At 36.6% G+C, this 27,770-nt stretch overlaps 1 protein-coding gene across 3 annotated transcripts in view; it reads right to left on the bottom strand.

Moving 5' to 3' along the window:
- THEMIS (thymocyte selection associated) overlaps positions 1-27,770 on the bottom strand; it is a 163,736-nt gene that overhangs the window by 117,747 nt on the left and 18,219 nt on the right. For all 3 annotated transcript variants that reach the window (XM_053664928.1, XM_053664927.1, XM_037147942.2), the window contains exon 2: positions 353-511. In XM_053664928.1, coding sequence (XP_053520903.1) covers positions 353-511 — 159 coding nt within the window. The remainder of the gene's footprint in view (positions 1-352; positions 512-27,770) is intronic.

Genomic DNA, 27,770 nt, shown 5'->3' with positions numbered 1-27,770 from the left:
AGTGCCACAGAATTTATGAAAATACATTTCATAAATGTATTTGATGAAATGTCTTTGATGTCTTCATTTTCTGCTATGTAGTACTGCTAGTGGTGCTTATAATTGAAACTCATCAAATATTTGTTAACAGAAAATATAAAGTCCTACGCAAAAGATGTTTATTTTAAAAGGGAAGAAAATAGTTACCTTCTATTAGTTCTTAAAATCATTGAACTATAAGAATTATGATTTTTTACCCACTGTGGTAGAGTAAAAAAAAACTACCACTTTTTCATTGTTTTCCATTGTGTGGGTGACTATATCTATTAACGATGCAGTTTTACAAATGCGAAATGGTTGCAATATACTCTACCTGGAAAATTCATAGGCAGTTCAAACGGTTGTGGAGATTCATGACCTTCAATGTGCTCACAAATTTCGGCTATTATTTTTTTAATTTTGAGACCAGTAATTTTAATCACTTCTCCTGTTGACAAACAGCATTCATTTCCAAACATTTCATAAATAGAGCCTGAAAAAAGAAGAATAAAACAGTTCTTAAAGATGAATTAAATCATGAAAAAAAAGATAAGAGTCAAAAACCTCATATTAAGTGTTTTTATTCAGTTCCTCTTGTAGCTACCTACTAAACGGGAATTTAATCAAGCTCAGCAAAATGTACAGCATGTTCCAAGAAAAATATTAGATTTTTTACTTTATCCATTGAGCAAGGTAGAAACAATCTTATTTTTGTTATTTTTATAAATTGAATTTATGGTTTCCTCAGAACCTTTAGTTCATCTTCCAAGGTCAAACTACAAATATGTTCTCCCTTATTGGGATTTATGATCTATTTTTGCAGGGTCACAGAATTAACTTCATGTGAGTCAACAATATTCTAAGTAAATACTGCAAACACAGTTGTGATACAATCCAAATCCAAAGACAGAGGGTCTGCACAGTAGGACTTTATACCAAGAGCATTGTATCTATTTCTTGACCTGGTTCTCTTCATCATTGTGCATGTAAGACTTCTTTTCATTTTCTCTCTTGATTTTTGACACATTTGAAACAATATTTTTATGGCAATAGGGGGCGGACCAGTCCAGATAAACTGAAAAGCTTCATTTTAGTTCAGGATTTCAGTCTCCTTCCTAGCAAACCTTTTATCACAGATGTTAGAGTAAGCCTTTCACTCATTTATTTTCCTTTCTTATCTCCTGGTGGAGGAAGAGCAAGCAGTGAAGTGACAAGAAGATGAGCAACAGAAAAAAGAAGAGGCGAAAATTCTGGATGATCTACCCCTAGTAAAAATGGAACAACCCCAAAACTACATCTTTGGGATATTATCAACTTACAGTTAAACAGTAAATAAACTGGTTTGATGTAAAGAAACATTATAAAACTGTAGCACTTAAGACATATCAATTTTCCCTTACCTTCAAAGATGATATGACAAAGATGATACCACCTTTACCACACTAACATGTGAACAACATAAACGTAAGATTTGAGGTTTGTTTTTGTTTTCCTAATTTTTCTCTATTGGACCCACTCTTCCTAGAATCTTGCCTGATATATAGCAAGCACCTAAAATATTTTTTATAGCATTAATGGTTGTCATAAAAGTTGTGGAGACTGACATACAATCTAGTTTAACTCTTTGATTGTATTAGAATCTCAACAGAAATTGGGGGCACACTCCAAGTAAAACAATTTGAGAAGGTTTTAACAAAGGGGTAATTTACACAGAGGCACAGTCCATTCTAGGCAATGCAAGAAGATAAATACCCTGATCTCACTGTTCTCCCTCCATATGATCCTCTGCCAGGCACCTCACTGGCCAGAATCAGCCAGAAGCCAAGGGACAAGGGAGGGGCTGATGAGCCCACAGGAGAGCGAAATGAAAATCCAGCACACCACACTTAACGTCCATTATTTAATAAAGACCATTTTGGCAGACATGCTGGTGTATCTGTTCCTCAACTTTTAGTATATATTTCCACAGATCCCCTATTTTTTCATAGTCTTCCCTTAACTACATGTGTTCATCCTTTTCATTAACTCTAAGACATAGCCTTGTCAGCCATCACAAACCCTTTGTAGAAAAAGTTGAGATAGCAAAAAATAATAATAAATTCATAGTGACAGTTTCCTCCAGTGAATTCAGAATAGTTCATTTCTATGGTTTTCATTTGGCAATTAATTGCATACTAACATTTTACATCTTCAGTATTATCTCATCCTGTACTTAACTTTTTATGACTTTAGTTTTTGTTACTGCCAATTCAATTTCAAGCTTTATGAAAGGAAATATTGCATTATATTGTTGCATAAATATAACATACCAACTTCCCTTTTTCATTTAAAACCTACTATGTACCAGGCATTGTGATTGACAGTTGGCATCAAAGATAAAATGCACAATCTCCCCCCCCCTCCCAACAGAAGCACTGTGTTGAAGGGAACAGGCAAGTAAGCAAACACTGAAACAGATCATGAGAGAGTTATAATTTAAGGAATACAAGGCATTGTGGGATAATACTGGAGACATTTAATTAAGAAATTACATGAGAAAGAGATTAGAGAAGGATTCCTGGAGGAGAAGACAGCTGAGCTGTTTCAAAGGAAGCCTGACAAGAAGTCAGGGCAGGCAGAGGCAATAATATTTGAAAGGTCACTGAGATGTGATACATTCTGGAAATTTCAAGTAGCTTGTTATGTCTCAAATATAAAGTAGAAAAAGGGACTTGGTAAAAAAAGAAAAAGAAGAAAAAGACAAGCAAAGTTGAGGGCATCTAGATCATGCAGCATCTTTATGAAATCATCAATAAAGTAAAAGGCCAATAAAATCCTGAAGCAATGTCAAAATCAAAGGATCTACATTCTCTGTTACCAGGGTTTAGGAACTAATACCAATTTAATGAGAGGTCATATGTATCAAGGTGCTTGTTATCCAGAGTCTAATCTATAGCATCACATGGGAGCTTGTTAGAATATTGGCCAGACCCCAAACCTGCTGAATCAGAACCTACATTTTTAACAAGGCCCCCAGATGATTCATAAGCACATTAATGTTTGGAAAGCACTGGCCAAGGCAACAAATGTACAACTGAAATAGTCTCTGTTCTGAGGTTGTTGTAGCAATAACTGGATAGGGAAGACCGTGCCCTGTAGAGGAAGCATTCAGTGTCACCGAGGTAAAGGATGTTGAAAATGGAAACAAGAAAAGGGAAAGATTTTACGTAGGTAAGTGATATGGTAAGACTTTTCTTTGTCACATAAAATAGAACATAATGTAACCCAGTTCATTTTAGCTGAAGTCTGTTGGGCTTAATTGCTTAATTTCAATGCAATGAATGTCTAATCGTAGATGTATATCAAGCTGACTGACTTGGAACGTCAACCTTTGCAAAAGCTCCACTGGAAAACTGAAAGATGAATTTATGTGACATTATATAACAAGTCATAGAGAACAGAAGCCAGAGAATTCTATGAGAAAATTCTGGGAGTTTTAGTCAACACACAAAAATCTTCTTACTCTTCAGGTCTCATTCCAAATGTGTTACTCCTTTAGAAAAAAGAAAATCACTTCTTTCAGTCGTAAAATGAATAGAACTTCATTAAAAGACTAATCTTTAACATTGATCAATAATTCTTTGCGGCTCTAATTTTCTCTAACAAAGAAAGCTGTTAATCCACTTTCAATAAAGAGAATGTTAGCCATACCCAATACTAGAAATGCATGTTCATGATAGACAAGAAGAAGACAAGAACATATCCGAACTTGAAGAGGTATTGTACTTTATCATCAACGCAATGCCTCTTAAGATATACTTTTTTTCCTCAGAAAAACTACAAAATGGTTTATTTAAAAAATAGCCAACTTTCATAATCTCAGAACAAGCACATATAATATGTATAAATGCCCTTTAAAAACTTGTCGAGATGAGTGTCCAAACTATTTGTGTGTATACAGATATTAAGCTTGTTTTTATTTCATTTTAACAAGACATGTATTTTGAATATGCAAATCTATTCAATCTTTACAGACTAATTCTTTCCAAGTCAATAGCATAAGTATTCAGGACAGTGCCAAACATCAGAGAGTACTAGAACAAAGCGGCCTGTTGCCAGTGATCAAACATTCTCCCTGAAGACTGTAATGAAAGGCCCACGTGCCTTTGAAATCACCTTCTCTAATGCTACTTTGCACAACAGAAATGACACATTAATACCCTTTTATGAGCTCATCTCTTATTTGACAATTCATATAAGCAATACTGTGATCACATCAGAAGAGCCAAAACAATTGGTTCAATAGATGTTTTTCCATTTCCTCTAAAAGTTAAAAATGTATGGTAGTCAGTGCAGAAGAAACCCATCTCAACCATTCCTAAAGATTCAGCTCATATTCCTGGTCTCTTTTAAACCTTCCTTGACCCCCACACCTAAGTGAGAATTAATTTTCTCTTGTGTGTATGTGTCTCCATCATAGACCTGATGTGATTATTACTGCAGCCCGCTATTAGGGCATTGTTTTCTAACCCTTGATACCATGCATATTTTGGAATTTATTATGAGTTCCTGGAGAAAGCTATTTCTTAACTGTATTTATACTTGTCCTCACATACACACTGCTAGTAACACAGTTTTTGTCACTTAGTAGATTTGTAGTAAATGTTGAATTATATATTAGCTTTACATAAAATGACAGTAAGTAATTTTGAATATAGTAGTAGTCCTTCTACACCAGCAGTTTAAAGCATGGGCAACCCAAAGCTCTAGCATGGGTTATATTTTCATCTGATGTTTCATATCAAATGCACAAGCACATGTGAGAGTAGCTGGCCACCCTCTGAACTACCTATACAAGGACCATTAGGATAGGCAACTCTATATTATGAATCTCTGCTTAAGTTTGCTACTTTACAATTAGGTTTTTATATTTCTGGACTTGGACAAGAAGTGAAGTGATAGAAAGAAATGATCTGATATAGGTTTGGAGGAGTTAAGATTGCATCTGTAAAGTTTGCTGGGTATTGTATTACAGTGTATATAGAACCACATCAGATTGGGTTGCCAGCAGAGATGTATCTTTAATCATCATAGTTAGATATAATTATTCTTTCCAATGTAGTGAAAAAAAACAAGCATGAAACAGCAAGCTTGCAGCTTTCCTAGAGGCTGATTCAACTACTTAGATATTGGAGTTACCACAGAGAGGTATATCTGAACATGGTAGAAGATGATCTTTCAAGGTCATAGACACTCTCTTACTCCACCTCTAAAATATCAATGCAAAAGACAGCAAAACACTGGCCTTAGGTAGTAAGAGAAATGTCCACACTAAGAAGAACTAAGGTATAATCTCTCTTATCTTTAAAAATATAGGGCACTTCTTGTATGTTGGGGATTTAAATGTTATTCAGAAAGTCAAGCTTAAAGACAGAAATGAGCTGGAGACTGCGGTGAATGTTGGTGAGTCTTAAGAAGTCTGAATATGGGGAAGCGATGAAAGCCACAACAAGTTGGAAAGGCTGGAGCCTGAGAGCCAATTAAGCAGCCTAATATAGTAGTGAGTCCAGAAAATAGAAAATGGCCAACTCTTCACTGTGTGAAGTGCATGTCATTTAAATAAGTTGTACTGGTCCAGGAAGAAAGATTCGCAGTTTTATACACCAGCTGAAAGCTTAATGCTCATTTAATGGTGGAATAAATTTAATAGATTGAATAAAACTATGCTAAGTGGGTTTGTAAGTTGGTATTATAGAAGTCATTATCGTGGTTTTTGTGTTAACAATGATCGGAGCGAAGGGAAGTGGGATGTGGGAGTATGAAATGAACATCCTTCCTCCACATCTACGAAACATTTCCTTATGATGGTGGAACAAATCAGTGGTCCTTCATCTCCTGACACTAGTATTGATCAAATGGTCCCCACGTTTCACTCAAATTTGAACCTTCAAAATGCTATCATTAATGATGATAGAATTTCTTATGTGAACAACATTGCATTGGAAGTTGGGCTTATCATTTTAGAAAGGACTTGGTTTCAAGTAATTTTATATACTCTAATATATTTGCCTATTGTTTTATATCCTAAATGCTAAAAAAGCTATTATAGACCTCTACAGGCATTTAAAATAGTAATCTTGGTCTCTACATTTATTAAAGGACTATAGATATACTGGTTGAATTGATTACACAAAGGTTCCAATACACTACAATGCATAAAAAATAAAACATCACCATATTATACATTTTTCCTAAATTCAAGTGTATTGAACACTTCATTAACTATTATGTTTATGAAGCATAGTTTAGAATTTGAAAGGTTTAGAAACATTTATATGAATTTTGAAGTTATTTTATACCCACTGAATTAATAAAATATGCTTGTATTTTGTATATTTTAAATTTTAAATACTATTTTTACAATAATTTATTTCCTTGCCTTTTATTAAAGTACCAGTCAATGATCGATTGAGAAAAGAAAATAAATTGGGCCTTCACCACACAGAGTGTGAATAGCTCTTCCATGAACCATTAATTATAAGTGAAGGACCGACCACACTCAGTGCCGGGAAATAGGATCTAGTTGGAGGGAGTTAGAGTAAAATGTGAACATACTGAAAAAAAAGGAAAGTTCTAACTTAATACATAAAGTTTTAATTGGTATTATTAACTCATCTATCTCAGTGTCACCAGCAGCCTGGGTGCCCTGGCTAAAACACAGGGATTTTAATCAACTTGACAGTAATAGTTCTAATTGCAAATTATTATATTGGCATTCTGATTTGTACACTATGTTCTTCTGAGTTGAATGAGGCAGTGCTTGAGCCTAATTGACCCTGGATGCGTTGAATTGTTAGACACACAAGCTCAAGCCCAAAGCCACAAGCAGGTAGAATCCCCTAGGAAATGAATTCTGTGAGTTCTACCTAACCAGCCTGTCAAGCATTCTCCATGACAGAGACAGCAAATGTCTAGAGAATATTCTAGAATTTCCCACCCCCCATCACTAATCATCCATAGCACATATGCAGCTGAATCCAGATGAGGCCTAATAATCATCTTCAGCATGAAGTTGCAGGTGACCATCCATCAGCTGAAGAGTGCATGTCAGGTATAAATTGCTTCCAGCCCAATCCTATACCATGATTTAGCTTGCATTCTTTACACCCCTTTGGTTGATATTTATTTTTACAGATTTTAACCCTGAGTTTAGGCTAATCTTCTACCCACAACAAGTTAATTAAAAGAAATCTGGCAGAATACAGATTCCCTTGATCCATCATTTTTCCCAGAACAACTATCTAAACTGAGGCATAAAACATCTAACTTGAGAACAACAACTTTATATAGTCTTATGACAGCTGTAGGGTGAATTTCAGTTCCATTTACATCTCTAAGCAAAGTGTCACTAATTTTACTGGTATCTGGAATCACTGAATCTCAGTATCAGACAGGAGCCTAAATATGACCTTATCCTACAAATATACCACAATTTTTGACCAAGTCTCCATACAATGTCTCTACTAAATGACTGTCCAAACTATACTTGAACACTTTCAGTGACAGAATTCCAATTATTCTAAGGTAATCTATCTATTTGTGAGCTACTCTCATTGCGAAAAGTTCTGTATTTTATTAAGTGTAATATGCATTCTTATGGGATATACATATTAGAACTCTTTTAGCCTTTGGAATCACACAAAAAACAACTATTGAACTTTTTCAATAGCAACTGTAAAATGTTGAAAGACAGCTGTCATTAGCTGCTCTTTATAAAAATCAATCTGTCAAACCATTGAAATATGCTCGGGCCCATGGCTTACAGCCCCATCTACCCATCATAAAACTGCCTAAAGCACAACTTCCATAAATGCAGCTGGCATGCTTGGATTTGTGCAACATGGTAAACTGTGCGCCCTTGAGTGTGTTCCAGGGGAGGCTTGAGAGCACCTGCCAGGAATGTTCAAGGGAAGTTTCGTCCTATGAAACTAGAAATCTTCATATGAGAAAAAGTGCAGCTGTCTCATACTAGCAAGATTTAGCTTTGCCAATGAAAGTAAGTCCTGTAGTATAAAAAGATGTTCTAAAACTGAGTAGTAAATTTAAGAAAATAGTATCTCACCAGAAGTTGTATTCTTCCTTTGCATTCCTTTCATCATCAAAGGCAAGACATGAAAATTATTTCCCCAGGAAAGAAGAGAGATTTAGTCATTGTTATTTCTGAGACTCAAAGATTTTTTGAATACTTGGGAGATAGCAATCACGAAAATATAGACTTTATTGGAAGGGGCACATATTTTTTTCACAGTGGTTATAATCTTTTTATGTGAACATAAGAATCAAATGATTAAAGATGATCATATAGTAGATTTCAGACAAGACTCAGTGTATGACATAAAGGAATTTTTGCCTGGCTGCCAAGAAAATTAGGGTTTGTTTTTCATTGCAAAGATGAAAAAAATCAGTATTTTAGTTTCTACTTCAAAAATGGGCTGTTTCTTGTTGAGAGAAGTCAAAACCAGGTCCTAAGGAAGAAGGTAATAAAATTGATACTTTGAAGTCATCTTGTGAAGAGAACACAGACACTCCAGAATATCTTCCAGGAGACCAACTGAAATGGAGAGAGGAGAGTTTAAATGAGTTATCTCAGAGAAGACTAGGTGGGATGGATTTGGAGAAATGATGTGAAAGAAGTATAGAAAGTGCCATAAATAGCCTGTTCAGCATCCTCTATGTTCAAACTCAGGAAGCTGGGACTGCAGTCTGTAACAAATGACCATTCTGATATGTGCTAAATTAATGTGAAAAAACAAGTTCAGTTGTTGTCTGTCAAAGGCCTCCTCCAATGGCTGCCTGAATATGAAGGAGAAAAGATACAGATTAAACCGCAGGTATCAGAGGCCCCCATGCCCACTGTTGGGTTTTACGACTCACTTGAGGGACTCACAGAATTCAGAAAGCTATTTCACTCACACTTACAGTTGATTACAAAGAAATGATACACATTAAAATCAGCAAAGGAAAAAGGTGTGTATGGCAGAGTCTGGGAGACCAGCTTCTTGTTGTCTTCTCCCAGCGGAGTCACATGGACAGAGCTTAAGCCTCCCAGCAATGTCAGATAACAGCATGTACAAACTACTGCCAGTCTGGAAAGCTCACCGGAGCCCTGGAGTCCAAAGTCTTTGTTAAAGGTCAGTGACATAGATACGCAATACCTGTGTCACTGTCCTGAACTACTCAATATTCATCAACCCCTTTAGAAGTCAAACTAACACAGCACGGCTGGCACCCCAGTCGAACCAGAATTGGAATTCACTACAAGTCACATTGTTAACATAATCTGTTTGGGCAGCCCAAGTTCCAAAGTATAAAAAGGTACTCTTATCAGGCCAAATAGTCCAAAGAACCACTCCAAAGGTCAGTCTTTTCTGTAGAATGCACAGAGTTTGAACATCCAAAGCCTGTTGAGTTAACCCTTTCCTACCTACCATATCTCAAGACTATGTCAAAGCTGTCCAAGACTTGTAAAGAGGAAAAAAAAGGTGTCTTTTGAATGAAGAGTTGGGTATTACTTAGCAGACCTTTTGGGAATTACTAATTCTATAGAGTTATGTAGCTTTTAATATATTACATTGACTTATAGAAATTGAGAGGTATAGAAATGATACTTAGCCTTAGCAATGCAAATGGTTATTTTCCATTAAAATAAAAAAAGATTTTTTAGTGCACATACAATCGATGTATATCTTGTAAAAAAGATAACCCTAAACATTACATATTTGAACATGATATCAGGTTTGGAAACAAGAAAATTCATCTGAGCATTTATGAATGTATTTTTGAACTGTGTGTTGGACCTGGTTATAATATTGCACTGGCTCTCTCATTTAATGAGTTAAATGAAATCTTTCATGTGTTCATTTATGCTTACATGACAGTGATGTTTTTAACTTTGTGAAAAGTTTGACTTTATTAATCTCACATTAGTTGTACAACATACCTTTCAATGTTACTAGTTATTTGTAAAAATGGAATTCTTCTTCCCAGAAATGCATAGATAATTCCATAAGGAAAGTGTTCAATATCTATATTTGGGTGGAAATGTTCAATAGTGAAATTTACCTGCCTTACATTTGTGAAATATTGTGTCTGATTTATGCTGTATATTTTCTTCCCCTTTTTTGCCTCATTTTCCCTTTACTTGTTTTCTGATTTAGTGAAGAATTTAAAAAATTGATCTAATGAAGAGAAGAGCAAAGACCTATGTTGTTTTCAAAATACATTAAATGTACTCAAGTCTTTCCATAAAGTACAATATTCATTATAAGTTACTTGCCCAAAATGTCTATAGTTTTATTTAGTAAATAAAAGGTATAAAATAAACACTGATTAACATCATTATACAGTTATGTGATTTCATAGTATGTTTTTGCAGATCAAATTACGTTCTTTTTAAGGATTTTTTAATCAATACAAGTCTGCAGCAGATAAAATTTCAATATCATTTATTTTTAAGAATGATAACTTTTTAAACTTTATTTCAAGAGTCTGACCGAGAAATTTTAAAATACAATAAAGTTCTAAATTGCATTCTAAATATTAAATTGCCCTCTTTGAAAGAGCTCACTCTCCCCATACTTCCACAAAGTTTTGCAAACAATGAGGAAAACTTCACACAAAATTGATCTGACAGTTGTAACATTTACAGAAATTTCAGTACTCACTTTTCAATTAGTTACTATCATCCACTGAGCTCTTCAACAATTTGGAGCACAATACCAGAAACAATCTAAAGATACAAGCAAACAAACAAAAACCAACCAACCAAATAAACAAACAAAACAAAGAATCCTTTTTCTTTGTGGAGTTTGCATTCTAAGTAGCTGGACTTGGGAGGTACACGCTAATGGTAAAGAATAAAATAAGTCAACTAATAGCTACTAATGCCAGGCACAAAGAATTGTAACTAAGCCTACTACAGTTTTTATGATTCTTGATAGATCTGATGGGAAGCATGAAAAAGAACAGTTTTCTGTGCTATAGAAGAGGATATTTGACAACTCCTTTTTGAAGACTATTATTTTCATCTTGCTGGGGAGGGAATCTGAAGAGTTCTTTTCATTATATAAAACACTGTTGTTCTTGAAAAAATGTAGACACAACCATGAGCTTGAATGCAGCTGTGCTTAACCAAGCAATTTCTCTGTAATATTAATTGGTATGTTTGAGTCACAACTCTTTCTCCATTTTGGGAAAAAAATTAATGAATGGTTGTGAACCCATTCCCAAAACCCCAATTCAGATGCTGAAACAAATACCGTAACAACAGTTGCTTAAACAAGAAATATGTTTATTTCTCTTTCAAGTAACAAGTCAATGGTAGCTTGTCAGAATATATATAGAATCTTCATAGCATCCAGCTTTTTTTTTCCATGTTGTTATTCTGGCCTCTTTAGCACGGGACCTTGTTTTATGTTCTAAGTAACTGTTCTAACTCCTACCATGTCATGTCTGAATTTCAGCCAGTAAGAAAGAGAGATGAAGAGGGGACAATGTTCCTTTTGTCTTAGTGGCATGCAATAGAAATCTCACACTTCAAATACTTCCACAACCTATTACCCCAAACTTAATCAAGTGGTAACATTAAGCTTCAAGAGAGCTGTGTAATGTCATCTGTAGCCTGGCAGTTGTGTTCTCAGCTGGAACCCCTGTTACTACAGAAGAAAGAGAGAACAGATACAATTAGAGAAACAGCTAACAGTCCCAGATCCAAAAGGTTAGTGAAAAGGTATGTATATTTCATGGTTTAAATTAGGCATAACAGCGCCTGTAAGTCTTACATTGTCTAATGGGTAGAAATTACATATTTGTGTGTTTGAAACACCACAGACAGGGGTGTTGTTGCTAAAGTTGAGGCTGCCGGATGGAATTTCAGGGCTGATTGTTATCTCCACTGAAGAGACACAGCTGTTAAACTTACTGCATATGTGCACACTTGCACACACACACACTTCCTTTCTGCATTCATTCTTAGGCATTCGTTGAGGTAAAAGTCACATACAAGAATGCCTTTTCTAGATTCAGGTTCATGTCCAGGGTCTACATTTAATAGATGTGTGGCAATAACTTCATTTGTAAAGTAGGAACAGTGCCTCAACTTCCTTATCTTTAAACTGATGATAGTAATATTACCTCAAATAATTATTTTTAGAATAAAAAAAGATAATCAAATTTTAGGCACACGGCCCAGCACCTGGCATCTTCTTAGGGCTTAGTAAATATTAATCATCATTATTATCATCATTATTATTTTACATGATATTGGTTAAGACTGAATAATTTAGTATAATGGTATATTACTGTAAGCTGGTGTGATTTTATTAAGATGAAAGATGTTTCCTCTTATGGATGGGGGAGGGGATTCCCTGAATAAAAAAATTTTTTTTGGTTAAATATATTAAGGAAGAGAAGATTATAGAAGAGAAAATAGGAATTTAAGAGAATGTAAATAAAGATACATTCAAGGTCACTTTTTTCCCAGCTTGTACCAATGAACCTTGTTATGCCACATAGGGGTTATAAGTATGTCAACATGTTGAACTTCCCATTCCTTAAAGTGACCCGCTCAGGTGTGTCTGGGGTGACTACTGGCTTGGGCTGGTAGCCTCTGGCTGCAAGTTGGCTTGCCTGTTTACCCCACATGCCAAAGTAACATTTCTATTGTGTATATGTGTCTGACATAATTTAAAGAGATAGGGAGAATGGTCCATGAGCATTCCTGATACAAAAGATAAGCTGCATTCTTTCATATGGAAGTTAGCTGAGAATTAACTGTTATACTAAGCAAGGCTGCAGCTCTATAGCCATTCAGAAAGAAGCCTTGAAAGATACTTTGCTTATTTACTTATTTATTTTTATCTGTTCAGCAAATTAACTAAATATCTGCTTTCTGCTAAACAAGAGAGCTACGAGAAGTACTGTTACAGGAGAAACTTGGTTCTTTTTGCTGATGCAGTAAAGAATAACAGATTAACAAGCCTATTAGCATGTAAGCAAAGTTTGTTATTGCTAAATTCTTGTGGAAGAGAACAGGCCTAGCTAAGGTGGGGGTGAAAGGGAAGAGCTTGGGTGGTAAAAGCAAGGCTGGCAAGAGGCATCGGGTCCTTTGTTCTGAGGACTTATATAGTTGGTGGGACGCTAGTGAGGGAGTTACATATTGATTGGTGGGTAAAGGTGGTGCCAGCTTCCCCTGAGGGGACATGACTACCCAAACATATGTGTGGGGATTCTTTCCCAGGTAGTGGAAATGGTGCATAGAATGTCAAGGGCTCCCCTCCTGCCTTCTAGGCCTCGGGATGTTTAAAATACCTGTAAATCTTAGTAAGATTGTTACAGAAGCTTACAGAAGCCTAGTCTCAAAGACTGTCCCCTCCTCCTGTACTATGGTAGTTTTGTTTGCATTGTGCCGCATGCCTGGCAATCTCACTGGACCAGGCTCAGGACTGCTGGGTCAAAGGACGAGACATGTGTCCCTTTGCTTCTAGCCTCCTATATTAAGTTCTTTGTTAGATTATAATGGCAGAGGTTCTGCCTTCATTTCCCCTTTGGCCGCTCATTCTTAGCTGATACCTGAGAGTACCACTGATGTAATTAAATGGTGAAGAAATATGTGGTCTCACCTTCATGAAATTTTTTCATACATTGGAATAAAAGATATTAATAAAACATCATACCAATGCATGATTACAAAATGATAATTACTATGAAAAAAATTACATGATATAAGGAGAAAGGGCCCGATCTTCTGGTATTCATGAACAGGGTATTTGTACTATATGTACTGATGAAATCATTCGACACATATTTATTGCCAGTCTCAAGCTCATAGTAAGTCTTATTAAAAGGCTTAAAGACCACTGTTTCTGGGAAAATGGAGTAAGATATATACCATCCTAAGTTCATTTATTCCAGACTTGAAACTGAAGGACCTGGCAATGCCAATGGGTACAGATAAATGTTTTTTAAAGCTCCAACAAAACTTGCTCTTTCTAACAAAGCAAAAGGAATGGTAAAGGAACAGCGTAGTATAAAAGAAAATTTCTGACAATAATCATTCCATTCAAGCTGAATACCACAGACAAAATTTTGGTTCCACAACCACCCACACCAGGAAAGACTGAGTAGAGTCCTTAGAATCCCCTCTTTGATGTGTCAGTAAGATGCTCACCCACCCTTTGCTGAGGTGGTGGCAGAAAGGGCAGGGTGGGGAAATGAGACTTGCATCTCTGTAAGCCATTAATAAGCCTCCACCCCCATCAGGAAAACTAAGTGGGGAGTTTGGACTTCCACCCCTACCCAGACGTACTGAGGTGCCTTTGTCCTCCTCACACTGGGGTGATATCAAAGGATGTCTAGGAAAAAAAATGAGCACTGTTATTACTGAATTGGAGGTCAGTAATGAAGCACGCCTATCCTTCCAAGTGTGGTATTGGTGAAGGCATAGCAAAGAGCCAGTACTCACACTCAAACAAGCAGTTAGAAGGATCCCCTCCCTCTTAGGGGTCAACAGAGGGTGAGGGTAAACTGGACTTCTAACCCCACCTGACAGTAATGAGGTAATACACCCCATCCCCTCCAAGAGAAACAAACACCAGAAACCAAACAGCAAAGATATAATGGCAGACTTCAGCCTTGACATATCAGTAATCATAATAAATGTAAATGGTTTAAATATATCAATAAAAAGATAGTGATTCACAGCGTGAATTTTAAAAAAAGACCCAAATATATGCTATCTACAAGAAACTTGCACCAAACATAACAACATAAGCAGGTTGAAAAGAAATTGGGTGGAGAAAGATATACCGTGCAAATATTTACCAAAGGAAAGCAGAAGGAACTATATTAATATCCTGTAGACTTGAGTAAATTAAACTACTAGAAACAGAGATGTACATTACAGAATGATAAAAAGGCAAATCTACCAAGAAGATGTAGCAAACTTAAATGTGTATATACCAGACAACAGAGGTGGAAAATATATAAAGCAAAATCTGGTGTACCTAGAAGAAGAAACAGATAAATCAACAATCCCAGTTGGAAACGTGGATCTCCATCTCTCAAAAATTGACAGACATACTAGATAGCAAGTGTATAGGAGAACAGTAACACCATTAAACAAAGAATCTAATCTACTTTTATAAAACACTATACCTAACAATAACAAATATACATTGTTTTCAAGTGCCCACCAGGACATATGCCAAGATATCTTGTGCTGTAGAGCAACTCTTAACAGATTTTACAAGTTGAACCATAGTATTTTCTAACTACAATGAATTAAACTAAATATCAGTAACAGGAAGGGAACATAAAATCTTGCAAACACTTGAATACTTAAGCACCATACCTACCTCCAAGTAATCTGTGATTGAAAACTTAAAGAAAATGTATAAAATATATATGAACTGAGTGAAAATGAAAAAAAAAACTATCAAAATTGTGAAGTACAGAACTACTGAGGGTGAAATAATCATTTAGTACTATAATTGAAAAAAGAACAAAAATTTCAAATCAATAATTTAACCTTCTTCATCAAGAACTTGGAAAAAATAGAAAAAATCAATGAAGCAAACAGAAGATTCTTTTAAAAGAGCAATGAAATTGAAAAGCCATTAGCAATTCCGCAAAGAAAAATATGCAAACTATTCATAAGGGGGAGTAAAAATCTGGAATTGGATGTAATTTGACAATTTAGGTTAAATGAACCAATTCTTTCAAGCAAAACCCCCACAATGTATCACAACTCACTTAATATAAAATGAATAAATGGTTCAGTACTAGAACTATTAAGAAAATTGATCATAATTACAGAATATCCAAAAAAGAAATCTCTAGGCCCCTGTTCACTGGAAAATTCTTTCAAAATTCTAAGAAAATATTTTCACCAATTCTATAAAATCCCTTGCAGAAAATAGAAGACACACCAATTTGTTTTTCTGTAGCTAGTATTATCATTATACCAAACCCAGATGAACATTACAAAAAAAGAAAACTGTGGACCAATATCCCTCATCAATATAGACCAAAAAATCCTTCACAAATATTAGAAATAGAATCCACCAGTATATAAAAATAATTATCTACTAAGCCCAAGCATGGTTAATCCCAGAGATAGAAGGTGGTTCCATATCCAAAAAGCAGCTTTGGCTGGCATGGCTCAGTTGGTTGAGCATCGTCCTGTGAAGTGGAAGTTTTCCAGTTCCCAGTCAGGGCACATGCCTGGGTTGCAGGTCTGGTCCCCCTGTGGGGCACAGGTGAGAGGCAACCACATCGATGTTTCTCTCTCACATCAGTGTCTCTCCCCCTTCTTTTCCCCTTCACTCCCCTCTCTCTAAAAATAAATAAAATCTTTAAAAATATATGCAAAACCCAACCAATGTAATCCTCTCAGTGGTGTCCGACCTGTGGCCCACAGGCTGCATGCAGCCCAGGATGGCCATGAATGTGGCCCAACACAAAATCATAAATGTACTTAAAACATAATAAGAATTTGGGGGATTGTGTATAGCAATATATGTAATGTGTGACCCAAGACAACTCTTGTTTTTCCTGTGTGGCTCAGAGATACCAAAAGGTCTAAAGAAGAAAAAAGTGTATAATCAGATAAATTAATACAGAAAAAGTACTTGAGATAGTTAAACACCCTTTCACAATACTAATAATAGCAATACTAATAATAACAATAATAAAAACTTCCTGAAAAACTAGGGAATAGGGTAACTTCCTCAAACTGACACGGAGAATTTGTCAGAAACAACTGCACAGACAATGGTATTCTTAATGGTTAGAGATGAAAGGCTTTCTCCCTAAGACCGTCCATTCTAACCACGGCTATTCACAGGGTCTTGGATGTTCTAGCCAGTGCGATCAGAGAAGAAAGGAAATAGAAGGCATGCATATTGGAAAGGAAGATATAAAACTGCCCCTAATTGTAAATGACATGATTATCTACATAGAAAATTCTACAAAATTGACAAAAAATTTCCTAGAAACTCTCATGTGAATTCATTCAAGTCATAGAATATAAGATAATATACAAAAGTCAATTGTTTGTATAACTGGCAATGAACTTAGGGACATTGAAAATGAAAATACAATTTACAATCTCTTAAAAGTGAAATACTTGTACATCTAACAAGACATGTATAGGACTTATATGGTAAATAGTAAGAAACATTGATGTGAGAAGTGAAAGATCTTTTAAAAATGGAGAGACATACTCTGTTCACGGGTTGGAACACTCGACATAATAAAGATGTTAATTCTCCCCAAATTGGTATCCCTGCTAATGCTCCTCATATGAAACTTTCAAAAAGATCTTTTATAACAATCAACAAGATTTTTCCAAAATGTGTAAGGAAAGGGAAAGGAACTAGAAAGCTAAATTTTGAACAAGAAGAGTAGGGTGGAGGGAACTAGACTACTGGAGTTCAAGATTCATTATACAAGTGCAATGGCCATCACTGTGGTCCTCGCAGAGGCACAGGTAACATGCACCAATGGGACACAGTGAGGTAGTGCCTAGCAACAGTCCCACAGAAATAAGTCCACTTGATTCTTGTCAGAGTTGCAGAAGCAAGTCAGTGGAAGGAAGATGGGCTTTTAAACAAATGGTGCTGGAGCAATTGGATATGCAGAGGCAAAATAAATAAAATGTTTATATAAATAAATAACCTATTACTAAGTCTCACACCATATACACTCAAATGTTGACTCAAAATTGAGCATAAATGTAAATGTGAGATATGAGAAACAAAAAAAACAATGGAAATTTTTAGGACCTTGGGTTAGGCAGAGTTCTTAGAATTGACATCAAAAGTATAATTCATAAAGGAAAACTTGATAAATTGGACTTCATCAAAATTAAACACTTTTGTTCTAGCAAATATGAAAGATGGAAAAGACAAGTACAGATAGAGAAAAAATGTTCATAAACCATATACCTGCCAGAGAAATTATACTTAAAATTTATAAAAAATTCTCAAAGTCAGATATATATTTCTATCAAACAATAATCAGAGAGTGGGCAAAAGACTGAACAATCATTTCACTGCAGAGAATATATACAAATAGCAAATGAACACATTGTTGGCCATTATTCATGAGTACATTAAAACCACAGTGATGTATTACTACATACCTAACAAAATGGCTAAAATAAAAAATAGCGGCAACACCAAATGCTGGTGAGGGTGTAGAGAAACTGGATGACTTGGACATTGTTGGTGGAAATGTAAAATAGTAGAGCCACTTGGAAACACTGCTTGTTAGTTTCTTTAAAAATTAACCAATAAGCACTATCAGCCTTTCATTGACTGGTATTTATCCAGGAGAATAAAAGAAATTCATACAAAAACTTTTATACAAATGTTTATAAGAGATTTGTAATAGCCAAAAAGTGGAAATAGTCCAAATATCTTTCATCATGTGAGTAGTTAAACAAATATTGGTAAAACCATCCTTTGAAGTACCACTCAGCAATAAAAATGGAATGAACTATAAATATATATTAAAAACCTTGGGAGGACTTCCGCCAAGATGGAGGCATAGGTGGAAACACTTTGCTTCCTCGCACAACCAAATTTAAAAACAACACAGTTTTAACAACAATAAATGCAACCAAACCACAGAAAATTGAACAATACGGAGTCCGAAAATAATGAACCCACTCAGCTAAACTGGTGAGAGGGGCGAAGCCAGCAGCGGAGTGGGTCGTGCAAAAAAGATCCCCCAACCCAGGCGGCGTGCAGGCAGCCAAGAGCACGGATCCCAGGTGCAGGGTAGCTACGGGCGGACCCAGGGAAGCCACAGCGCAGCTGGCTGTCTTCGGTCTCACATTTGCTCAAAGATAAAGCAGTGAAGAGACCAGCATTGAGACAGATCATGCAGGCCCTGGCGCAGGGCGGTGGGCTCGCACATTTGTGCTCAGATAAACAGGTGGGGGCAAGTGAAGAGGACCGCCATTGCTCTCTCTCTGAACCCGCCCCCACATACAGCAACACAAACCAGGGACCTGGGTAGCCCCATCCTGGTGAACATCTAAGGTGCCTCTCCTCATACATAACAGGCACGAACAGATAAAAACATGGCTCAAGAACAACTCAGAGCCCCAGAGCCAATAAATCTAAGTGATGAAGAATAGCCAAACTTTCAGATGCACAGTTCAAAACACTGTTTGCTCACAGAACTGGTTGATTTTAGTCACAAATTAGAGGAACATATGAAGGCTAAACTAATTGAAATGAATGGAAATGCACAGGAAACCAATAGTAATGGAAAGGAAACTGGGACTCAAATTAAAGGAGTGGATCAGAAAGAGGAAAAAAATGACCAAACAGAAAAGGATGAAGAAACAAGAATTCAAAAAAATGAGGAGAAGCTTAGGAACCTCCAGGACATCTTTAAACGCTCCAACATCCGAATTATAGGGGTACCAGAAGGGGAAGAGGAACAGTCACGAGGGGAAACCTTATTTGAACAAATAATAAAGGAGAACTTCCCCAATCTGGCAAAGAAAATAGACTTCCAGGAAATCCAGGAAGCTCAGAGAGTCCCAAAGAAGTTGGACCCAAGAAGGAACACACCAAGGCACATCATCATTACATTAGCCAAGATTCAAATGAAGAAGAGAATCCTAGAAGCAGCAAGAGATAAGGGAACAGTCACCTACAAAGGAGTTCCCATCAGACTGTCAGCTGATTTCTCAAAAGAGACCTTACAGGCAAGAAGGGGCTGGAAAGAACTATTCCGAGTTGTAAAAACCAAAGATTGCTCTATCCAGCAAAGCTTTCATTTAGAATGGAAGGGCAAATAAAGTGCTTCTCAGATAAGATCAAATTCAAGGAGTTCATCATCACCAAGCCCTTATTATATGAAACGTTAAAGGGACTTACGTAAGAAAAAGAAGTTAAAAAAAACTTGAACAGTGAAAGGACAGCAAACTCACAGTTATTAACAACCACACCTAAAACAAAAGCAAACTAAGAGGACAGCTAGATCAGGAGTGAACCATAGAAATGAAGATCATGTGGAGGGTTAGCAACAGGGGAGTGGGAGAAGGAAAAGGGGGGAGAAGGTACAGAAAATAAGTAGCATAGACAGTAGATAGAAAATAGATAGGGGGAGGGCAAGAATAGTAGGGGAAATATAGAATCTAAAGAACTTGAGACACGTGTTCATGAAATATAGGGGGGAATGGTGGGGGAGGGGTGTGCTGGGTGGAGGGGAACGGAGGGGGGAAATAGAACAAATGTAATGGCATAATCAATAAAATAAAAAATATATTTTAAAAAAAACCTTGCTTGAATCCCTAGAGAATTATGCCAGGTGAAAAAAGCCATTCCCAAAAGTTTATATGATTTGCTGTATATAACCTTTGTGAAATAACAAAATTATAAAAACACTGAACCGATTGATGGTTGAATCTGATTAAAGGCGTGATGGGGAAGTGAGAAGCGGGATGGGTCAGTATCACTATAACAGGGCAGCATGGATGATGTGAGTCAAGGCCACATTTGCTGCCTTGACTGTACCAGTGTCAGTCACCCGGCTGTGATGGTGTGCCACGGCTGGGTAAGATGTGAAGGTGGAGGTGGACCAGATGAAGGCTACATGGGATCTCTTTGTATCAGTGCTTAGTTGTGTGTAACTTTGCAATCATCTCAAAATAAATAATTCAATTTAAATAAATTGTGCGTGAGCTGCAGTGCAACTTTTCACACTACTGAAAGACTGAAAAAGTTGATTCAAACACAGAAACACGTGTTCAAGGTAATGCAGTACAACAGAAACATCCTGAAGAAAATCTGTAACCACAGAACTGCAGTAACTCCTTAGGAGAGTCATGGCAGAGAAAGGGCAGTAGGTTACACTGTTACTGTAGAAGACATAAACCTCCTCCCAGCTCTGGGACTCCCAGGGACTCTGGAACAACACTGCCCAGTAAAATAGAACTTTGGGCCATAATGGACATATTATAATTTGAGGTGCCCCGACTGCAGCTAACGGCCACATGAGGCCGGTGAACATTTGGAATATAAACTAATGTACCTGAGGAACTCAATTTTTAAATTTACTTGCTTCAGTTAATTTCAATTTAAGTAGTCATATAAAGCTACATAAAGTTATTGTATTGAACAGCCTGTCTGTCTCTCTTTCTTTCTCTCTCTTCCTTCCTTTCTTTTTTTACTAAAAGGAAAAATTGAAGCTTAAATGAGAGCCTACATTTTGCTTGTTCAAGGTGTCTCAGAGCTTTGGTAAATTCAGCATCCTTGAGTCACCTTCATTGTCCTCTCATGCTAATGAAGTCGGCAACAAACAATTTAAGGTGCAATCTCTTACATATGCAGTAGTCGATGTGCGATTGTGGCCAAACAGGGTCAGTCTGGATGGAGAGTTATTAACATTGATGAAAAGGGCATTTCAGAAAGCACAAACACCACTTTGCAAATTTAAACAAATTAACACATGTTAAAGGATTATCTGAAGGCAAGTGTCTTTCCAAGATGATCTAATCACAAAATAAAAAGTCAGTGATTGGAAGAATTTAAGGAAAGTGGATTCAAACTTAAGGCATTATAATGCTATTCTCAGAAAGTTCTAAGAGCAGCTTGCAGCATAAAGAAAGACACTAGGGGAATTGAGGGAGTTTTGCCATGTGCCTCAGTGACACGAGTATGAAGTGAGGACACCGTGGATAGGGTGACAGTTTCAGACACTGAAATGACCCCACGGGAACTGTTGAAAGAAAAGTAGAGACCCAGCGGATGATGGCGTACCCGTATGTGGAGATGCTGAGGAAAAAAACCCACCAAGGTCAGTTCTTGATTTAGTGTTTCTAAAGTTCAATGGTCATCAGGAGGCAGAGATGGTCTTACCCAGTTCCTCCTAAACAACTGTTTGCCAACAGGCTGCACCAGAATTAATGGAGGACAATTTAAAATAAAAATTATTGGGCTATAGTTCAGAAATTCTAAATCAGATTCACCAGAGTGCAACCCAGGAATATATATATATATATATTTAAGTTCCCTAGTAGATTTCAAAATTTACTTATGTTTGGGAACTGTTGGTACAAGTCACTAAATAGAGGAAAGACAGGGCCACATATGTCGACCTGGGAAATCAGGTCAACAAATTTAGAATTAGTTAAAATTATAAGAATAAAAACAAAACAAAAGCATTTCTATGGATAAATCAGCTCCACTAAAAGTGAGAAAAATAGAGCATCTGGGACACATATGAAGATAAATGCCTGATATTAGTAGAATGTGCATGTGATTTTCTTAAAATACTTCAGCACAGATAGCGACATTCATAAGTAGTTTCTTCAACTGTTTTAACCTATAGCCCTGAGAAAGAGATGAAGAAAATGCCAACAGGTACCGTACACTAATCAGAAATATAAACCCAGAATTACTAGTTAACCTGCAACAGATTATTTAGAAGTCTACATATACTCTTAAAACAACTGCTACAAGTGTCCTCTACATTTATTTCCTATTCACACAAAAGTTTTCTTGATTATAATAATGGGTATTAGTAAGGCTGCTTCATTGATGAAGTGAGTGGTGTTCAAAACGTGTTAATTAGTTCCAAACATGACATAGGCACTCCTGTTCTTGCAAAGGGGTATAAGAATATGTTGAGTCCAATATATACCCTATGCTTCACAGTCCTGGTGCTGCTGCTGATTCAAAGCAGATTTGTCACGTAAGTGGAAGGGAAACTGGGTCCTGGGCTGGAACATCGCTGCAGAAGTCTCTAAGGAAACTTTCCTGCAACGTGCTGTTGGAACATCTAAAAAGACAAATTGCTGGGACTATTTCCAGCTGACAAACAGGCCACATATCTGTTTTCATGCCAACTTGCAAATTAATGTTTTACATCTGGCAAAATTTGACCTAAAATTTTCTTTCATTGCATGAGACCATGTACTTTCAAGAATTGAAGTCTCTCTGTGTCTATTAAAAAAAAAACAACAAAGCCTGACAATGGTTAATGACCTAGTCATTTCTGGTCAGTTTGCAACAAAAGTCATTTTCTCACCCTGACTGGTGTGGCTCAGTGGGTTGGGTGTCATCCCACAAACCGATGTATCACCAGTTTGATTCTTGCACATGGGTTATGAGAGGCAGTTGGTTAATGTTTCTCTCCCTCTCTTTCTACCTCCTTTTCTCTTTTTCTAAAAATAATAAAATCTTTTTTAAAAGTCATTTTCTCCAGAAAGCTTGGCATGACTTTTTGTTACTCTTAATAAAAACAATGAGATTAATATTCACCAATGGGTTACCTTAATAAATAGGAGCTTCTGAATTTTACTGACCCAGTGAGACTGGATTTTTAAAAACATGGTGCTTCCTTGGATAAGTCAGCCTTGTTTTACAATGGATTCTGTTTAGAAAAGCCCAGCAATAAAAAAGCAATGCTAAAGGTCACTTGTCAGATGAATGGCATCTATCAGTTATTAATTTCACTGTCACATTTCAATGAGAACTTGTCAATGAATCATTTATTGTTCCAAGTAAGAGAACAGTCTTAATAGTAGAAATCAAAATTTCCATTCGAGTTTTAAGTGGTTTGAAGCACTCATTTAAGCTTCGAAGCATGTGTTACACCAAGTAGTTTGTTAAATGTCAACCTTTAAAAAATCTTTAGAATAATGTTCTTTATACTGAGAAACAAATGTTCTTTCAATTACATTATCTGAAAATTCATACTTGACCGAAAGCTTATCAGTCCAGGAGTGAGTAACCTGTTGTGAGTGTGTTTTTGTGGAGCAGGTCATGATATCTTTGTAAGTGTGATGCCTGCCATCATGAAGAGGCCTTGTCTTCTTTGAGAAGGTCATGGTTATTTAATGATCTTGGTTGCTACAAATTCAGCATACTGCCAAATCACTCACTGTTAACTAAATAAATGGTCATTCTTAAAGATTACTTTGTGCATTCCATTGCTTACCTGCCTCCTTATATTTAAGCATCATAACAACCCAATTAGAACATGGGCAAAGGACCTGAATAGATACTTTTCCAAAGAGGACATACAGATGGCCAACAGACATATGAAAAGATGCTCAATGTCACTAATCATCAGAGAAATGCAAATTAAAAACACAATGAGATACTATCTCACACCTGTCAGAATGGCTACCATCAATAAATTTTAAAAAAAGAAGTGCTGGTAAGGATGTGGAGAAAGGGGAACCCTTCCCAACCCTTGGTGGGAATGCAGACTGGAGCAGCCACTGTAGAAAGCAGTATGGAGACACCTCAAAAAATTAATATGGATCTGCCTTTTAACCCAGCAATCCCATTTCTGGGAATATATCCAAACGAACCCATAACACTCATTCGAAAGAACATAAACACCCCTATATTCATTGCAGTTGTATTTACAATCACCAAGATGTGGAAGCAGTTCAGGTGTCCATCAGGTGATGAGTGGATAAAACAACTATGGAACATTTACACAACGAAATTCTACTCGGCCATAAAAACAAAAGAAAATCTTACCCTTTGCAACAGTATGGATGGACCTGGAGAACATTATGCTGAGTGAAATAAGCCAGTCAGAGAAAGACAAATAATGTGTGATTTCACTCATATGAGGAATCTGATGAACAAACTGAACTAACAAGCAAAACAGAGACAAGACTCATAGATGGGAAACAGATGGCAGCTAGTGAGGGGGAGAGATTGGGGGGTGGAGGGGTTGAGCAAAACAGAAAAAGGACTCATGGAGGTGGACAACAGGGTGGGGACTGCTGAGGGGAGGGGGCAAGGACTAAATGGTAATGGAAAAATACAATAAAGGTTATATATTTTTAAAAAGAGTACACAAAAAAGAAAGATAATTGCTGATCCTGTTTTAGAAAAAATGTTTTAGTCTTCTTTCTATTAATAATCTGTGAATGGAATGATTGCACAAAAATGTGACTTCAAACAGGTCTCTGCCTCCATAAAATGAGGTTACTTTTGTTGATCTAGAATGCTGTGTCATTCTAAAAAGAATAGATTGACTAGAAATGTAGAAAATTACTTTTTAAAACAATGGACAAATTATGCGGGGGCAGGTGTAGGGGGAAAAATGAAAATGGATCCTCAGCGCTGTTAGGGAAACGGATTCCGCTGTCTGGGCTCTATGCGCCTGGAGAGGCCGGGGCTGGTGAGTGCGCGGGGGCGGAGGGAGCAGAGGCTGCGGCACCGCGTCCTTACAGTTTGCTGCGGGTCTTTGTGCTGGAGCTGCGCCTCCGTTTCCGACCGGACGTGTCTCTCTGAGTTGGTCTTCCAGGATTTACAGCCTGCCCTCTCTAGGCAGAAAGCTGTTGCATATTTTACCCACAGGCCCAGGGAGCCGGGCCTGCGTCAATCTCCGTAGGTGGCCCTGATTTAGGCCTTGATTTACACTCGATTCTGGCGCCCACTCCTGCACTGACTTCGCAGCAGGTTTAGCCCAGTCATCAAAGACACAGCGACCTCTTCCCCTTGGTATTTTAAAGCACGTAGTGGGCGTAGAGTTGATCTGGAGTTGTTAGGTGCCATCTCTATTATTACCCTGTTACTTATTTGCCCTTTCTTTGAGTAAAAAAACTTGATGGCAAGTTTGTTTATTTGAACCGCTGCACATGGTGGATACTCCAAGTACATTACTGTGGAAGAGATCTGTAAATGCATCAAATCTCACCTGACTAAAACACAAAACAGAATTATAAGAAGGAAGGGCCGGACTCCGTGTGATCTAAGACAAATTCAAGATTTTATTATTGCCGATTTTATAAACGATTTGAGCATGCTATATCACTGCTAATTAAAATTACTATAAGAAATGCATACAGTCTATTTACATAGAAATATATTTAAAATTAGTAACTGTTCTTAATGTTCAAATTCTGAGTGATCTCTGTTAATGAACAGTTAATTCAAAATTAACAAGATTTTATTTCAGAACTTCTGGAAAAGTTGTTTTTAAATAGGCCTTAAGCTTTTGCTGATTATAATATAGAAGTAAAAAAAATGTACTTTGGTCTGTGGTTAGAATTCACACATCATTTATGGGGCCAGTGTTCCCTTCTTTAACCAATACAGATGCTGACTCATTAAAACCAACTTATACCCTAGAGTAAAACTGGAGACCTAAATTTTCCTTACAAGTATCAGAATATTAAAGAGCTAATTTCATTACATAAATTAAAAGAAAACATGTCTCAAATACTAATAAATTAATTTTATTTAAAATAACAAAATCTTACCAAATTACAACTGTCCATTGCCATTTCCAAAGTATTATTTCACATGAAAAAAATTTATTTCATGTAGGTAAATTTTATCTCATTGCTTTTGCTAGCATCTTAGTTTTTAAAAAGTGTGATGATTCCCAATATTTATTAGGAGTAAAACAAAGTTGATGCCCCAGTCAAACTGTAATGTTTGGTGTGCGGTAAATGCAGACAACTGTAATTGAACAACAATAAAATAATTTTAAAAATATAAATGAATAAAATGTAACAGAAAAACTATCAAGGACTTGAATACTGCATCGAAGATACACATTTCTAAAAATATGTTTTCATATTTTTACACATTATTTAAAGTTGTTTTCAAGTCCTTTTCCCATTTTTTAATTGGGTTGGTTGTCTTCTTAGAGTGGAGTCGTGTAAGTTCTTTGTATATTTTGGAGATTAAACCTTTGTCTGTGGTATCATTGGCAAATACGTTTTGCCATACAGTTGGTTGTCTTTTTAATATAATACTGTTTTCTTTAGCCACACAGAAGCTTTTTATTTTGATGAGATCCCATTTGTTTATTCTTTCCTTTATATTCCTTGCTCTAGGGGACATATCAGTAAAAATGTTGCTGTGTGAAATATCTGAGATTTTCTTGCTGATGTTCTCCTCCAGGACTTTAATGGTGTCACGGCTTATATTTAAGTCTTTTATCCACCTTGAATTTATTTTGGTATATGGTGTAAGTTGGTCAGGATGGCTATCATAAACAAAGCAACAAACAACAAATATTGGAGAGGTTGTGGGGAAAAGGGGTCCTTAGTTCACTGTTGGTGGGATTGCAGACTGCTATAACCATTATGGAAAACAGTATGGAATTTTCTCAGAAAAATAAAAATGGACCTGCCTTTTGACGCAGCAATTCCAGTGCTAGGATTATATCCTAAGAATCCTAAAACATCAATTTCAAAGAACCTATGCACCACAATGTTCATAGCAGCACAATTTACAATAGCCAAGAGTTGGAAGCAACCTAGGTGCCCATCAGTAAATGAATGGATCAAAAAATTGTGGTACATATCACAATGGAATTCTATGCAGCAGAGGGAAAGAAGGACCTACTACCCTCTGCAACATCATGGATGGAACTAGAAAGCATTATGCTGAGTGAAATAGGCCAGGTGTTGAAAGACAAATACCATATGATCTCACTTTTAACGGGAAGCTAAACAACAAAACAAACAAGCAAGCAGAAAAAAAACAAAGACACTGAAATAGAGAACAAGGGGACAGTGACCAGAGAGAGGGGAGAGGGAAGGGAATTTAAGGGGAAAAGGGGGAAGGGATTTGGAGGAACAAATAGGAAGGACACAGGATGAGAACTAAGGGGGGTGGAAATGGGAGGGAGGTGGGGAGCACGGGGCAGGGGAGGCTGGGATGGGAGAAATAGACAGAAAAACTGTACTTGAAAAATAACTAAATAAAATT

The sequence above is a fragment of the Artibeus jamaicensis genome, unplaced genomic scaffold, assembly GCF_021234435.1.
Source record: "Artibeus jamaicensis isolate MK-2021 breed Jamaican fruit bat unplaced genomic scaffold, CSHL_Jam_final contig_387, whole genome shotgun sequence".
NCBI classification, from domain to species: Eukaryota; Metazoa; Chordata; class Mammalia; order Chiroptera; family Phyllostomidae; genus Artibeus; species Artibeus jamaicensis.
Note: the sequence above shows the minus strand (reverse complement) of the source record. Positions and strands in the feature narration are given on the sequence as shown.